The sequence below is a fragment of the Salvelinus alpinus genome, chromosome 23 (assembly GCF_045679555.1).
Source record: "Salvelinus alpinus chromosome 23, SLU_Salpinus.1, whole genome shotgun sequence".
Lineage (NCBI taxonomy): Eukaryota > Metazoa > Chordata > Actinopteri > Salmoniformes > Salmonidae > Salvelinus > Salvelinus alpinus.
Genome location: NC_092108.1, coordinates 5,030,440 through 5,045,423, shown reverse-complemented (window position 1 = coordinate 5,045,423; position 14,984 = coordinate 5,030,440). Strand labels below are relative to the sequence as shown.

General features: G+C 42.0%; 1 protein-coding gene across 1 annotated transcript in view; it reads left to right on the top strand.

Moving 5' to 3' along the window:
- Positions 1 to 2,993: 2,993 nt before the first annotated feature.
- LOC139550115 (band 4.1-like protein 3) overlaps positions 2,994 to 14,984 on the top strand; it is an 82,713-nt gene continuing 70,722 nt past the window's right edge. Inside the window, exons 1-2 of the mRNA XM_071360756.1 lie at positions 2,994 to 3,157; positions 10,173 to 10,300. Coding sequence (XP_071216857.1) covers positions 10,184 to 10,300 — 117 coding nt within the window. The 5' untranslated portion in view covers positions 2,994 to 3,157; positions 10,173 to 10,183. The remainder of the gene's footprint in view (positions 3,158 to 10,172; positions 10,301 to 14,984) is intronic.

The window sequence follows — 14,984 nt, the reverse complement described above, 5'->3', positions numbered from 1 at the left end:
CATGACAGGTTGGGCCTGGACACTCCACACATGACAGGATGGGCCTGGACACTCCACACATGACAGGTTGGGCCTGGACACTCCTCACATGACAGGTTGGGCCTGGACACTCCTCACATGACAGGATGGGCCTGGACACTCCTCACATGACAGGTTGGGCCTGGACACTCCTCACATGACAGGTTGGGCCTGGACACTCCTCACATGACAGGTTGGGCCTGGACACTCCTCACATGACTCTACTATATTGTACTCTATTCTTCTCTATTCTACTCTATTCTATTCTACTCTGCTCTACTCAATTCTACTCTATTCATTCAGTTATTCTTGGAATATCCACTCAGTCTACTCTTGACTGGCCCTACTCGGTTCTGTTCTACTCTATTCTACTCTATTACACTCTATTGCACTCTGTTCTACTCTATTCTACTCTATTACACTCTATTCTACTCTATTCTACTCTATTCTACTATATTCTACTCTACTCTATTCTACTCTATTCTACTCTATCCTGTTCTACTCTATTCTACTCTACTCTGCACTACTCTGTTCTACTCTATTCTATTATACTCTATTATTTTCTATTCTATTCTGCTATATTCTACTCTATTCTATTCTACTCTGTTCTACTATATTCTACTCTATTCTACTATATTCTGCTCTATTCGGTTCTACTCTATTCTACTATACTCTATTATTTTCTATTCTATTCTGCTATATTCTACTATATTCTACTCTATTCCATTCTACTCTGTTATACTCTATTCTACTCTATTCTACTCTACTCTATTCTACTCTATTCTACTCTGTTCTACTCTACCCTGTTCTAATTTCTTCTACTCTACTCTGCTCTATTCTATTTTACTCTATTCTATTCTACTCTATTCTTTTCTATTCTGCTCTATTCTACTATATTCTGCTCTATTCTGTTATACTCTATTCTACTCTACTCTATTCTACTCTGTTCTACTCTATCCTGATCTACTCTATTCTACTCTACTCTGCTCTAATCTATTTTACTCTATTCTACTCTATTCTTTTCTATTCTGCTCTATTCTACTATATTCTGCTCTATTCTGTTATACTCTATTCTACTCTATCCTGTTCTACTCTATTCTATTCTACTCTGCTCTACTCTATTACACTCTATTACACTCTATTCTACTCTATTCTAATATATTCTGCTCTATTCTGTTCTACTCTATTCTACTATATTCTACTATATTCTGCTCTATTCTGTTCTACTCTACTCTATTCTACTCTATTACACTCTATTCTACTCTATTCTACTCTATTCTAATATATTCTGCTCTATTCTGTTCTACTCTATTCTACTATATTCTGCTCTATTCTGTTCTACTCTATTCTACTCTACTCTATTCTACTCTTTTCTACTCTATTCTATTCTATTCTGCTCTATTCTACTATATTCTGCTCTATTCTGTTCTACTCTATTCTACTCTACTCTATTCTATTCTATTCTGCTCTATTCTACTATATTCTGCTCTATTCTGTTCTACTCTGTTCTACTCTATTCTACTCTATTCTACTCTGCTCTACTCTATTCTACTCTATTCTACTCTGTTCTACTCTATTCTACTCTATTCTACTCTATCCTGTTCTACTCTATTCTGTTCTACTCTGTTCTACTCTATTCTACTCTATTCTACTCTATCCTGTTCTACTCTATTCTACTCTATTCTATTCTACTCTGCTCTACTCTATTCTACTCTATTCTCTCAGTTATTCTTGGAATATCCACTCAGTCTACTCTTGACTGGCTCAAGACTCTTAACTCTCTTAACTGTTCTCAATTAAGCCTCAAAACAGCTCTGTATTCAAGAGTCTGAAACTATCACGCAGATACGGTGATGATTCATAGAGATAAAGCCATTATCAGTTTTTGTATTTAAATAGCTCAGAACATATTTGTAGAATTTATAGACATGACATTGATCAAATCAGTTTGCCAGTGTTTGTTTAGGCAGGTTTACGTGCAACCTTAATGGGAGATGTGTGTGTGTGTGTGTGTGTGTGTGTGTGTGTGTGTGTGTGTGTGTGTGTGTGTGTGTGTGTGTGTGTGTGTGTGTGTGTGTGTGTGTGTGTGTGTGTGTGTGTGTGCGCGTGTGTGTGTATGTGTGTGTGTGTGCTCTACCTCACACTCACGTTTCTGTAGTTCAGTGTGTACCTATACAGTATACAGTGATCAGTGTGTACCTATACAGTATACAGTGTTCAGTGTGTACCTATACAGTATACAGTGACCAGTGTGTACCTATACAGTATACAGTGACCAGTGTGTACCTATACAGTATACAGTGACCAGTGTGTACCTATACAGTATACAGTGTTCAGTGTGTACCTATACAGTATACAGTGATCAGTGTGTACATATACAGTATACAGTGATCAGTGTGTACCTATACAGTATACAGTGATCAGTGTGTACCTATACAGTATACAGTGATCAGTGTGTACCTATACAGTATACAGTGATCAGTGTGTACCTATACAGTATACAGTGATCCGTGTGTACCTATACAGTATACAGTGACCAGTGTACCTATACAGTATACAGTGATCAGTGTGTACCTATACAGTATACAGTGATCAGTGTGTACCTATACAGTATACAGTGACCAGTGTGTACCTATACAGTATACAGTGATCAGTGTGTACCTATACAGTATACAGTGATCAGTGTGTACCTATACAGTATACAGTGACCAGTGTGTACCTATACAGTATACAGTGATCAGTGTGTACCTATACAGTATACAGTGATCAGTGTGTACCTATACAGTATACAGTGATCATTCACGTGTTATCGCTGTGTCATAACACAATATATATACATCACATCAGTCATTAATGAACGACCACTACCTTTATATATAGTTACAGCTCTAGGATCACTCTTACCCCCCCCCCTGATCTTAGATCAGTTACAGTCATCACTACTCCCAAAATATAACCCTGGCTGTCCATCTATCCCAGAATCCCTAGCTGAGCTGCGTCTCTGACAGTCTAGTCTGCCGGTGAAGAGACACTCTGATGCTGTAGCAGGATCACAATCAAGAAGAAACTACCGCAACTTAACTACATCACGGATATTTTGTTCACGCAGTACCGGACGGACAGAGACGGCACTACACCGGTAATGACATTACTATAAACATTTTACCGGATACTTTTTCTACTCTGTTGATGTCAAACCGATTGGAAGGAATATTATCTGTTATTTTGTGAATATTTGTGTTGGGTCTTTTTTTTTTGCGTGTCAAGAAGACGAGTGTTTCCTGAATTCTCCTTGACCACATCACCCGAAGTCAGTATGACAGCAAACTGGCATAAACATTGTTTTCTGTTTTGTAAAGCCAGTCATGCGGCATAGCCAAAACGAAATGGTATATGTTTATTACGTGTTTGGTATAACCTTTCTGGCGCGCTATATTGTAAAAAATGTGCAACTTAGCAGTGTGCGCAACATTGTAAGGGTTGCTTCGCTAATTGATCTTGCAGTCTGTAGAATTTCATTTACGACATTGCTATGCTTCTTCGGCGTATGTTTACTTTACGGAAAGCATTTGTCAAACCGTGAAGCCTGATACTTCATCAAATCATCTTCCCGGCAAAAAAACATGTTTAGGTAGGAGAGGGTAGTATATTGTTTTGGGGCAAGGTTACTCGTCATGGATGTCAACTACCTATTATGTCGAATAAACTACTGCCATAGAGATCCTATTAAATTACTAGAGCGGTTATGTCGGTAACCAGTTTATAATAGCAATAAGGCACCTCAGGGGTTTGTGGTATATGGCCAATATATCACGGCTAAGTGCTGTATCCAGGCACTCCGCATTGCGTCGTGCGTAAGAACAGCCCTTAGCTGTGCTATATTGGCCATATACCACACCCCCACTCGGACCTTATTGCTTAAGTATACCATATGGTTGGAAAGACAACAGATACATATGTATCAGATGACTGAAGTGAACGACAGACCCTAACATCTACACAGTACTATCTCTCTGGTACAGCAAGGTAGTCAGACATTACCGTTATACTCATCCTATATTACACTGAAGTGAACGACAAACTCTACTCTGATGTAACATCTACACAGTACTATCTCTCTGGTACAGCAAGGTAGTCAGACATTACTGTGACTGGAGTTGGAGAACCTAGGTATAACACAGTAATATATATATATACTCATCCTATATTACGCTGAAGTGAAGAAGACCCCAAGGATACCATTATTATCTCTCTGGTACAGCAAGGTAGTCAGACATTACTGTGACTGGAGTTGGAGAACCTAGGTATAACACAGTAATATATATATATATATATATATATACTCATCCTATATTACGCTGAAGTGAAGAAGACCCCAAGGATACCAGTATTATCTCTCTGTTACAGCAATGTAGTCAGACATTACATATACACTACCGTTCAAATGTTAGGGGTCCTTGTTTTTGAAAGAAAAGCTTTTTTTTTTGTCCATTAAAATAACATCAAATTGATCAGAAATACAGTGTAGACATTGTTAATGTTGTAAATGACTATTGTAGCTGGAAACAGGTGATTTTTTAATGGAATATCTACATAGATGTACAGAGGCCCATTATCAGCAACCATCACTCCTGTGTTCCAATGGCACGTTGTGTTAGCTAATCCAAGTTGATCATTTTAAAAGGCTAATTGATCATTAGAAAATCCTTTTGCAATTATGTTAGCACAGCTGAAAACTGTTGTCCTGATTAAAGAAGCAATAAAACTGGCCTTTAGACTAGTTGAGTATCTGGAGCATCAGCATTTGTGTGTTCGATTACAGGCTCAAAATGGCCAGAAACAAAGACCTTTCTTTTGAAACTCGTCAGTCTATTCTTGTTCTGAGAAATTAAGGCTATTCCATGCCGACTTTCTCGGCAGAGTTGCAAAGAAAAAGCCATTTCTCAGACTGGCCAATAAAAATAAAAGATTAAGACGGGCAAAATAACACAGACACTGGACAAAGGAACTCTGCGTAGAAGGCCAGCATCCCGGAGTCGCCTCTTCGCTGGAGTGGCCTTATACAGCTGGTTGAGTGGCCTTATACAGCTGGTTGAGTGGCCTTATACAGCTGGTTGAGTGGCCTTATACAGCTGGTTGAGTGGCCTTATACAGCTGGTTGAGTGGCCTTATACAGCTGGTTGAGTGGCCTTATACAGCTGGTTGAGTGGCCTTATACAGCTGGTTGAGTGGCCTTATACAGCTGGTTGAGTGGCCTTATACAGCTGGTTGAGTGGCCTTATACAGCTCGTTGAGTGGCCTTATACAGCTGGTTGAGTGGCCTTATACAGCTGGTTGAGTGGCCTTATACAGCTGGTTGAGTGGCCTTATACAGCTGGTTGAGTGGCCTTATACAGCTGGTTGAGTGGCCTTATACAGCTGGTTGAGTGGCCTTATACAGCTGGTTGAGTGGCCTTATACAGCTGGTTGAGTGGCCTTATACAGCTGGTTGAGTGGCCTTATACAGCTGGTTGAGTGGCCTTATACAGCTGGTTGAGTGGCCTTATACAGCTGGTTGAGTGGCCTTATACAGCTGGTTGAGTGGCCGTATACAGCTGGTTGAGTGGCCTTATACAGCTGGTTGAGTGGCCTTATACAGCTGGTTGAGTGGCCTTATACAGCTGGTTGAGTGGCCTTATACAGCTGGTTGAGTGGCCTTATACAGCTGGTTGAGTGGCCTTATACAGCTCGTTGAGTGGCCTTATACAGCTGGTTGAGTGGCCTTATACAGCTGGTTGAGTGACCTTATACAGCTGGTTGAGTGGCCTTATACAGCTGGTTGAGTGGCCTTATACAGCTCGTTGAGTGGCCTTATACAGCTCGTTGAGTGGCCTTATACAGCTCGTTGAGTGGCCTTATACAGCTGGTTGAGTGGCCTTATACAGCTGGTTGAGTGGCCTTATACAGCTGGTTGAGTGGCCTTATACAGCTGGTTGAGTGGCCTTATACAGCTGGTTGAGTGGCCTTATACAGCTGGTTGAGTGGCCTTATACAGCTCGTTGAGTGGCCTTATACAGCTGGTTGAGTGGCCTTATACAGCTGGTTGAGTGGCCTTATACAGCTGGTTGAGTGGCCTTGTACAGCTGGTTGAGTGGCCTTATACAGCTCGTTGAGTGGCCTTATACAGCTGGTTGAGTGGCCTTATACAGCTGGTTGAGTGGCCTTATACAGCTCGTTGAGTGACCTTATACAGCTCGTTGAGTGACCTTATACAGCTCGTTGAGTGGCCTTATACAGCTGGTTGAGTGGCCTTATACAGCTGGTTGAGTGGCCTTATACAGCTCGTTGAGTGGCCTTATACAGCTCGTTGAGTGACCTTATACAGCTCGTTGAGTGGCCTTATACAGCTGGTTGAGTGGCCTTATACAGCTCGTTGAGTGGCCTTATACAGCTGGTTGAGTGGCCTTATACAGCTGGTTGAGTGGCCTTATACAGCTGGTTGAGTGGCCTTATACAGCTGGTTGAGTGGCCGTATACAGCTGGTTGAGTGGCCTTATACAGCTGGTTGAGTGGCCTTATACAGCTGGTTGAGTGGCCTTATACAGCTGGTTGAGTGGCCTTATACAGCTGGTTGAGTGGCCTTATACAGCTGGTTGAGTGGCCTTATACAGCTGGTTGAGTGGCCTTATACAGCTGGTTGAGTGGCCTTATACAGCTGGTTGAGTGGCCTTATACAGCTGGTTGAGTGGCCTTATACAGCTGGTTGAGTGGCCTTATACAGCTGGTTGAGTGGCCTTATACAGCTGGTTGAGAACGGTCTTAGTGCCAGCATCGGTTTGTAGTGGTAAATAGGCGGCTACGAATAATATAGATGAAAACTCTCTTGGTAGATAGTGTGGTCTACAGCTTATCATGAGGTACTCTACCTCAGGCGAGCAATACCTCGAGACTTCTTTAATTGTAGACATCGCGCATCAGCTGTTATTGACACCCCCTCCCCTTCGCCTTACCAGACGGAGCTGCTCTGTCCCGCCAGCTCTATAGTATCCGTGTCGTCGTTCAGCCACGTCTCAGTGAAACATAAGATATTACAGTTTTTAATGTCCCGTTGGTAGGAAAGTCCAGTTTTGTCCCCAGCGATTTCACGTTGGCCAATTGAACGGATGGTAAAGGCGGTTTACTCAATCACCGACAAAATTCTCTCAAGGCACCCAGACCTCCGCCCCCTTGTAATTTCGTCTTTTCTTCAACGCTGATGACAGGGCTTTGGGCCTTGTCTTGACAAAGCAGTATATCCTTTGCTTCGGACTCATTAAGGAAAATATCTTTGTCCAGTTAGAGGTGAGTAATCGCTGTTCTGATATCCAGAAGCTCTTTTCAGTCATAAGAGACGGTAGCAGCAACATTATGTACAAAATAAGTTACAAACAATGTCAAAAACTGAACAAAATCGCCCAGTTGGTTAGTAGCCCGTAAAACGGCATCCATCCCCTCCAGCACCATTATTTGGTTTAAACCATTTTAATTAAAATTTAAATATGCTATTTATTTATGCAATTCATCCTTTACAATTGTACCATCTGTACTCTATTCAATCTAGTAATCCATCTGTACTCTATTCAATCTAGTAATCCATCTGTACTCTATTCAATCTAGTAATCCATCTGTACTCTATTCAATCTAGTAATCCACCTGTACTTTATTCAATCTAGTAATCCATCTGTATATTAAATCTAGTAATCCATCTGAACTCTATTCAATCTAGTAATCCATCTGTACTCTATTCAATCTAGGAATCCATCTGTACTATATTCAATCTAGTAATCCATCTGTACTCTATTCAATCTAGTAATCCATCTGCACTCTGTTCAATCTAGTAATCCATCTGTACTCTATTCAATCTAGTAATCCATCTGTACTCTATTCAATCTGGTAATCCATCTGTACTCTATTCAATCTAGTAATCCATATGTACTCTATTCAATCTAGTAATCCATCTGTACTCTATTCAATCTAGTAATCCATCTGTACTATATTCAATCTAGTAATCCATCTGTACTCTATTCAATCTAGTAATCCATCTGTACTCTATTCAATCTAGTAATCCATCTGTACTCTATTCAATCTGGTAATCCATCTGTACTCTATTCCATCTAGTAATCCATATGTACTCTATTCAATCTAGTAATCCATCTGTACTCTATTCAATCTAGTAATCCATCTGTACTCTATTCAATCTAGTAATCCATCTGTACTCTATTCAATCTAGTAATCCATCTGTACTCTATTCAATCTAGTAATCCACCTGTACTTTATTCAATCTAGTAATCCATCTGTATATTAAATCTAGTAATCCATCTGTACTCTATTCAATCTAGTGATCCATCTGTACTCTATTCAATCTAGTAATCCATCTGTACTCTATTCAATCTAGTAATTCATCTGTACTCTATTCAATCTAGTAATCCATCTGTACTCTATTAAATGTCAAAATTGGGGTTCTTGAGGTCAAGTTGCAGTGTCAAATGATGTATAACTACAGTGCATTTGGACCCCTTGACTTTTTCCCAATTTTGTTACGTTACGGCTTTTTTCTAAAATTGATAAAAATTTTGTTGTTTTTTCTTCTCATCTATATACACACAATACCCCAAAATGACAGAGCAAAAACTGGTTTTTAGAAATGTTTACATATTCACTAGAAATAAAAAACTATATATATAACATTTACATAAGTATTCAGATCCTTTACTCAGTACTTTGTTGAAGGACCTTTGGCAGCGATTACAGCCTCAAGTTTTCGCTACAAGCTTGACACACCTGTATTTGGGAGTTTCTCCCATTCTTCTCTGCAGATCCTCTCAAACTGTCAGGTTGGATGGGGAGTGTTACTGCACAGCTATTTTCAGGTCTCTCCAGAGATGTTCGATTGGGTTCAAATCCGGGCTCTGGCTGGACCACTCAAGGACATTCAGGGATTTGTCCCGAAGCCACTCCTGCGTTGTCTTGGCTGTGTGCTTAGGGTCGTTGTCCTGTTGGAAGGTGAACTTTCGCCCCAGTCTGAGGTCCTGAGTGCTCTGGAGCAGGTTTTCATTTAGGATCTCTCTGTATTTTGCTCCGTTCATCTTTCCCTCGATCTTGACTAGTCTCCCAGTCCCTGCCACTGAAAAACATCCCCACAGCATGATGCTGCCACCACCATACTTCACCGTAGGGATGATGCCAGGTTTCCTCCAGATGTGACGTTTGGCATTCAGGCCAAAGAGTTCAATTTTGGTTTCATCAGACCAGAGAATCTTTTTTCTCATGGTCTGAGAGTCCTTTAAGTGCCTTTTGGCAAACTCCAAGCGGGCTGTCGTGCCTTTTACTTTGGAGTGGCTTCCATCTGGCCACTCTACCATAAAGGCCTGATTGGTGGAGTGCTGCAGAGATGGTTGTCCTTCTGGAAGGTTCTCCCATCTCAACAGAGGCACTCTTGAGCTCTGTCAGAGTGACCATCGGGTTCTTCCTCCCTGACCAAGGCCCTTCTCCCCTGATTGCTCAGTTTGGCCGGTCGGCCAGCTCTAGGATGAGTCTTGGTAGTTCCAAACTTCTTCCATTTTTGAATGATGGAGGCCACTGGGTTATTGGGGACCTTCAATGCTGCAGAAATGTTTTGGTACCCTTCCCCAGATCTGTGCCTCGACACAATCCTGTCTCTGAGCTCTATGGACAATTCCTTCGACATCATGGCTTGGTTTTTGCTCTGACATGCACTGTGAACTGTGGGACCTTATATAGACAGGTGTGTGCCTTTGCAAATCAGGTCCAGTCAATTGAATTTACCACAGGTGGACTCCAATCAAGTTGTAGAAACGTCAAGGATGATCTATGGAAACGTTATTTTTTATTTTATAGTATTACTATGTTATTATCTATTTGTCAGCTTTGTTACTTTATAACTGCATTGTTGTGACAGGGTTCGTAACTAAGCATTTCACGGTAAAGTCTATACTTGTTGTATTCGGCGCATGTGACAAATAACATTTGGTTTGATTTAGTAGTACGTGATAGTGGCTCTGAGCTCCCACTGCTCTCACTGGTTTAGGAATGGTGGGTGTAAATCCTCTCCTAACACACAAACTCTCTCTCTCTCTCTCTCTCTCTGTCTCTCTCTCTCTCTCTCTCTTTTCCAGTGTGATTGGCCATGATGACTGAATCAGGAGCGGACTCTGAGCCCAAGCAGCAGAAGGAGAAAGGAGGGAAGGCAGTTGAACACTTCCCAGCCGCCGCTGGACACAGTACACCAGCCAGAAATAACCAGGTGAGCCTTCAACGTGCTGTATTCAGATACAGTACCGTTTGACTTCTGGGTTGACAACTTTTCAGCCATAATATACAGTGGTTCCTCTTTAAAAGTTGTGAGCTTACACCGCAGGACTTAGAGGGACCCAGCGTCACTGCTTCATTACTCCAGACCACCACCAGGGGGAGTTAGAGGTACCCAGCATCACGGCTTCATTACTCCAGACCACCACCAGGGGGAGTTAGAGGGACCCAGCGTCACGGCTTCATTACTCCAGACCACCACCAGGGGGAGTTAGAGGTACCCAGCGTCACGGCTTCATTACTCCAGACCACCACCAGGGGGAGTTAGAGGGACCCAGCGTAACGGCTTCATTACTCCAGACCACCACCAGGGGGAGTTAGAGCACTCATTATGCATTTGGGTCCCAAGGTTTTTATATGACCAATCATATCGAGTGGTTCCAATGACAAATGTGACGCGAGCCACATGTCCCTGGTGACTTCAGCAAAGATGGCTGACTAAACATTACGGGGAAGCAAATGTATGCAGTTATAACGTCATAACGAGTCAAACAAAGCATGTACAATTGAGAGGAATATGTTAGTTAATTTAGAGACAAACAATTGTGGATATTTTTTGGTCATAAAGTTAATTTTCAAAAATCGCTATTTAGCAAGTTTTTTTTCAGCCATATCCAATACCAGGTGTATCAAACTCATTCATTATAAACTCAGGTTTCGAACCCTCAACATTCTAACCCAAAGTCCAGCATGCTATCGACTGTTCCCAAATGTATTAATTGGGATTGGGGCCGATTGTGGCTAATAACACTTTATCAATTGGAATCTTTAACGTGAAAAGGGGAAAAGGTATTATTATTCGTTTTTCACAAGCGTAGCAGGATGTGAATTCTGCAAACAATGTTTGATAAGGATGGGCTATTAGCTAAACAATAGACTATTCAACCTTTACTAAAGAATTGTCTTATAGCCAAGCTACAGTTGAAGTCGGAGGTTTACATACACCTTAGCCAAACACATTTAAACTCAGTTTTTCACAATTCCTGACATTTAATCCTAGTAAAAATTCCCTGTCTTAGGTCAGTTAGGATAACCACTTTATTTTAAGACTGAAATTTCAGAATAATAGTAGAGAGAATTATTTATGTGTCACGGCCATTTAAAGGAGTGGACCAAGGCGCAGCGTTTTGAGCATACATACTTGTTTAAATAAGAATTCGCCACCAAAACAATAAAACATCAAACGAACACGTGAAGCCAACGTAGTGCCTGGAAAATGGCAACCTAAATAGGCTCCCCAACGATAAACAGCTGTCTATGATTGGGGACCCATCCAGGCCACCATCAACCTACATACCCCTAGACAATACTATATCCACATAGATAACAAAAACCCTAGACAAGACAAAAACTAAACAAAGCACCCCTTGTCACACCCTGACCTGACCAAATAATAAAGAATATAACTAAAGTCAGGGCGTGAAATTATTTCAGCTTTTATTTCTTTCATCACATTCCCAGTGGGTCAGAAGTTTTCCATACACTCAATTCGTATTTGGTAGCATTGCCTTTAAATTGTTTAACTTGGGTCAAATGTTTTGGGTAGACTTCCACAAGCTTCCCACAATAAGTTGGGGGACTTTGGCCCATTCCTCCTGACAGAGCTGGTGTAACTGAGTCAGGTTTGAAGGCCTCCTTGCTCGCACACACTTTTTCAGTTCTGCCCACAAATTTTCTATAGGATTGAGGTCAGGGCTTTGTGATGGCCACTCCAGTACCTTGACTTTGTTGTCCTTAAAGAGCATATTGAAGTTAGAAGCAAAAGCCTACAACTATATTTGCACTGTTTCATGCTGTTCTGAGACAAGCACAACACAGGGATTCTTTAGGTAAATAGCCCAGTACTGTACTGCCGGACATTACGTTGTACAGCGCCATCCTAACAGAAAACCCAGAGGGAACAGAAACACCATCATATTAATCAAATGAGTTAAGCAAGTACCAGTCAAAAGTTTGGACACTCCTACTCATTCAAGAATTTTTCTATATTTTCACTATTTTCTACATTGTAGAATAATAGTGAAGACATCACAGCTATGAAATAACACATATGGAATCAGTTAAGAACAAATTCCTATTTACAAGGACAGCCTACTCCTTCCTCCCCAACGGGGATTTGAACCCCGGTGTCCCGCGTGCCCCGCATTCTGTAGTACAGACATGGCCTGCTCTCCCTTATGTAAGGAATTAGGCACTTTCCCATGTTAACTACAGTATGTATTGTAGACTGCACAGTAGCCTAATAAACAAATAAACACATTTCGTTAGTAAAATAATAATAAAAAAATTGTCTTTCAAAATGCAGATGTTGATTTAGTTAGGGATCCATAACGAATTACTATGGGAATAAATATCACTGATTTACATAAATATTGGAACAAAGTTGTCTTATTAAGGCAAACAATGTAGAATCGTCCAATCCTGTAGCCTACTCCCGACCGTCACGTCGTACAGTCCTGTAGCCTACTCCCGACCGTCACGTTGTACAGTCCTGTAGCCTACTCCAGACCGTCACGTTGTACAGTCCTGTAGCCTACTCCCGACCGTCACGTTGTACAGTCCTGTAGCCTACTCCTGACCGTCACGTTGTACAGTCCTGTAGCCTACTCCCGACCGTCACGTTGTACAGTCCTGTAGCCTACTCCCGACCGTCACGTTGTACAGCGCCATATTTTCCATCCCATCCTAACGGAAACCCTGAGGGTTTCGTTTGTCATTTTTCTCTGAATAGAAACACCATAATAGTAATCAAATTAATTAAGCCAAATTTCTTAAAATCAATCCCATATACCATGTTATTACAAAAAAGGTTTTGAATTCTCTGGTATTGCCAATACGGAATACTATCAAATGCTTCTCAAAGATGCCCTTTGGTGGTCAAACTAGCAATGACTTGCAGTAACAGAAGAAATGGCAGAGAATTAAATGACGTGCCACAGAATGCTGCAGCAGCACGCAGGGTGTTCCGCAGTATGACTCAACTTTTAAAGGAGGAACCAATGTATATTATATTGGATTGAGAACATCAACTTATAATATTGGTGGTTTGAGAACTGAGTCACTTTGGGCTGGCAGACTACAGATTGTCTGTTTCTCTGTGGTGTCTGAGTTTGGGCTGGCAGACTACAGATGGTCTGTTTCTCTGTGGTGTCTGAGTTTGGGCTGGCAGACTACAGATTGTCTGTTTCTCTGTGGTGTCTGAGTTTGGGCTGGCAGACTACAGATTGTCTGTTTCTCTGTGGTGTCTGAGTTTGGGCTGGCAGACTACAGATTGTCTGTTTCTCTGTGGTGTCTGAGTTTGGGCTGGCAGACTACAGATTGTCTGTTTCTCTGTGGTGTCTGAGTTTGGGCTGGCAGACTACAGATTGTCTGTTTCTCTGTGGTGTCTGAGTTTGGGCTGGCAGACTACAGATTGTCTGTTTCTCTGTGGTGTCTGAGTTTGGGCTGGCAGACTACAGATTGTCTGTTTCTCTGTGGTGTCTGAGTTTGGGCTGGCAGACTACAGATTGTCTGTTTCTCTGTGGTGTCTGAGTTTGGGCTGGCAGACTACAGATGGTCTGTTTCTCTGTGGTGTCTGAGTTTGGGCTGGCAGACTACAGATTGTCTGTTTCTCTGTGGTGTCTGAGTTTGGGCTGGCAGACTACAGATTGTCTGTTTCTCTGTGGTGTCTGAGTTTGGGCTGGCAGACTACAGATTGTCTGTTTCTCTGTGGTGTCTGAGTTTGGGCTGGCAGACTACAGATGGTCTGTTTCTCTGTGGTGTCTGAGTTTGGGCTGGCAGACTACAGATTGTCTGTTTCTCTGTGGTGTCTGAGTTTGGGCTGGCAGACTACAGATTGTCTGTTTCTCTGTGGTGTCTGAGTTTGGCCTGGCAGACTACAGATGGTCTGTTTCTCTGTGGTGTCTGAGTTTGGGCTGGCAGACTGCAGATAGTCTGTTTCTCTGTGGTGTCTGAGTTTGGGCTGGCAGACTGCAGATTGTCTGTTTCTCTAGACGCTAAAGCTTATGTTATCTTCAGTACGTGCTTGTCGACAGAGGTCGTCCTGAGCCAGATGCACTTATCTTTAGGCTAAATCCTCCTCCCTCTCCTCATCTTCCAAGACAGGCAAGAGTACTGTAGACCAGTGGTTTTCAAACCTCTTGTCGGGGACCAACAACCGTTCCACCCCCAACCGTTCTATTCCAGAGCCTCCACATCTGATTCAACTAGTCAACTAATCATCAAGCCCTTGACTAGTGAATCGAGCCCTTGACTAGTGAATCAAGCCCTTGACTAGTGAATCAAGCCCTTGACTAGTGAATCAAGCCCTTGACTAGTGAATCAAGCCCTTGACTAGTGAATCAAGCCCTTGACTAGTGAATCGAGCACGTGACTAGTGAATCAAGCCCTTGACTAGTGAATCAAGCCCTTGACTAGTGAATCAAGCCCTTGACTAGTGAATCAAGCCCTTGACTAGTGAATCGAGCCCTTGACTAGTGAATCGAGCCCTTGAATAGTGAATCAAGCCCTTGACTAGTGAATCAAGCCCTTGACTAGTGAATCAAGCCCTTGACTAGTGAATCAAGCCCTTGACTAGTGAATCAAGCCCTTGACTAGTGAATCAAGCCCTTGACTAGTGA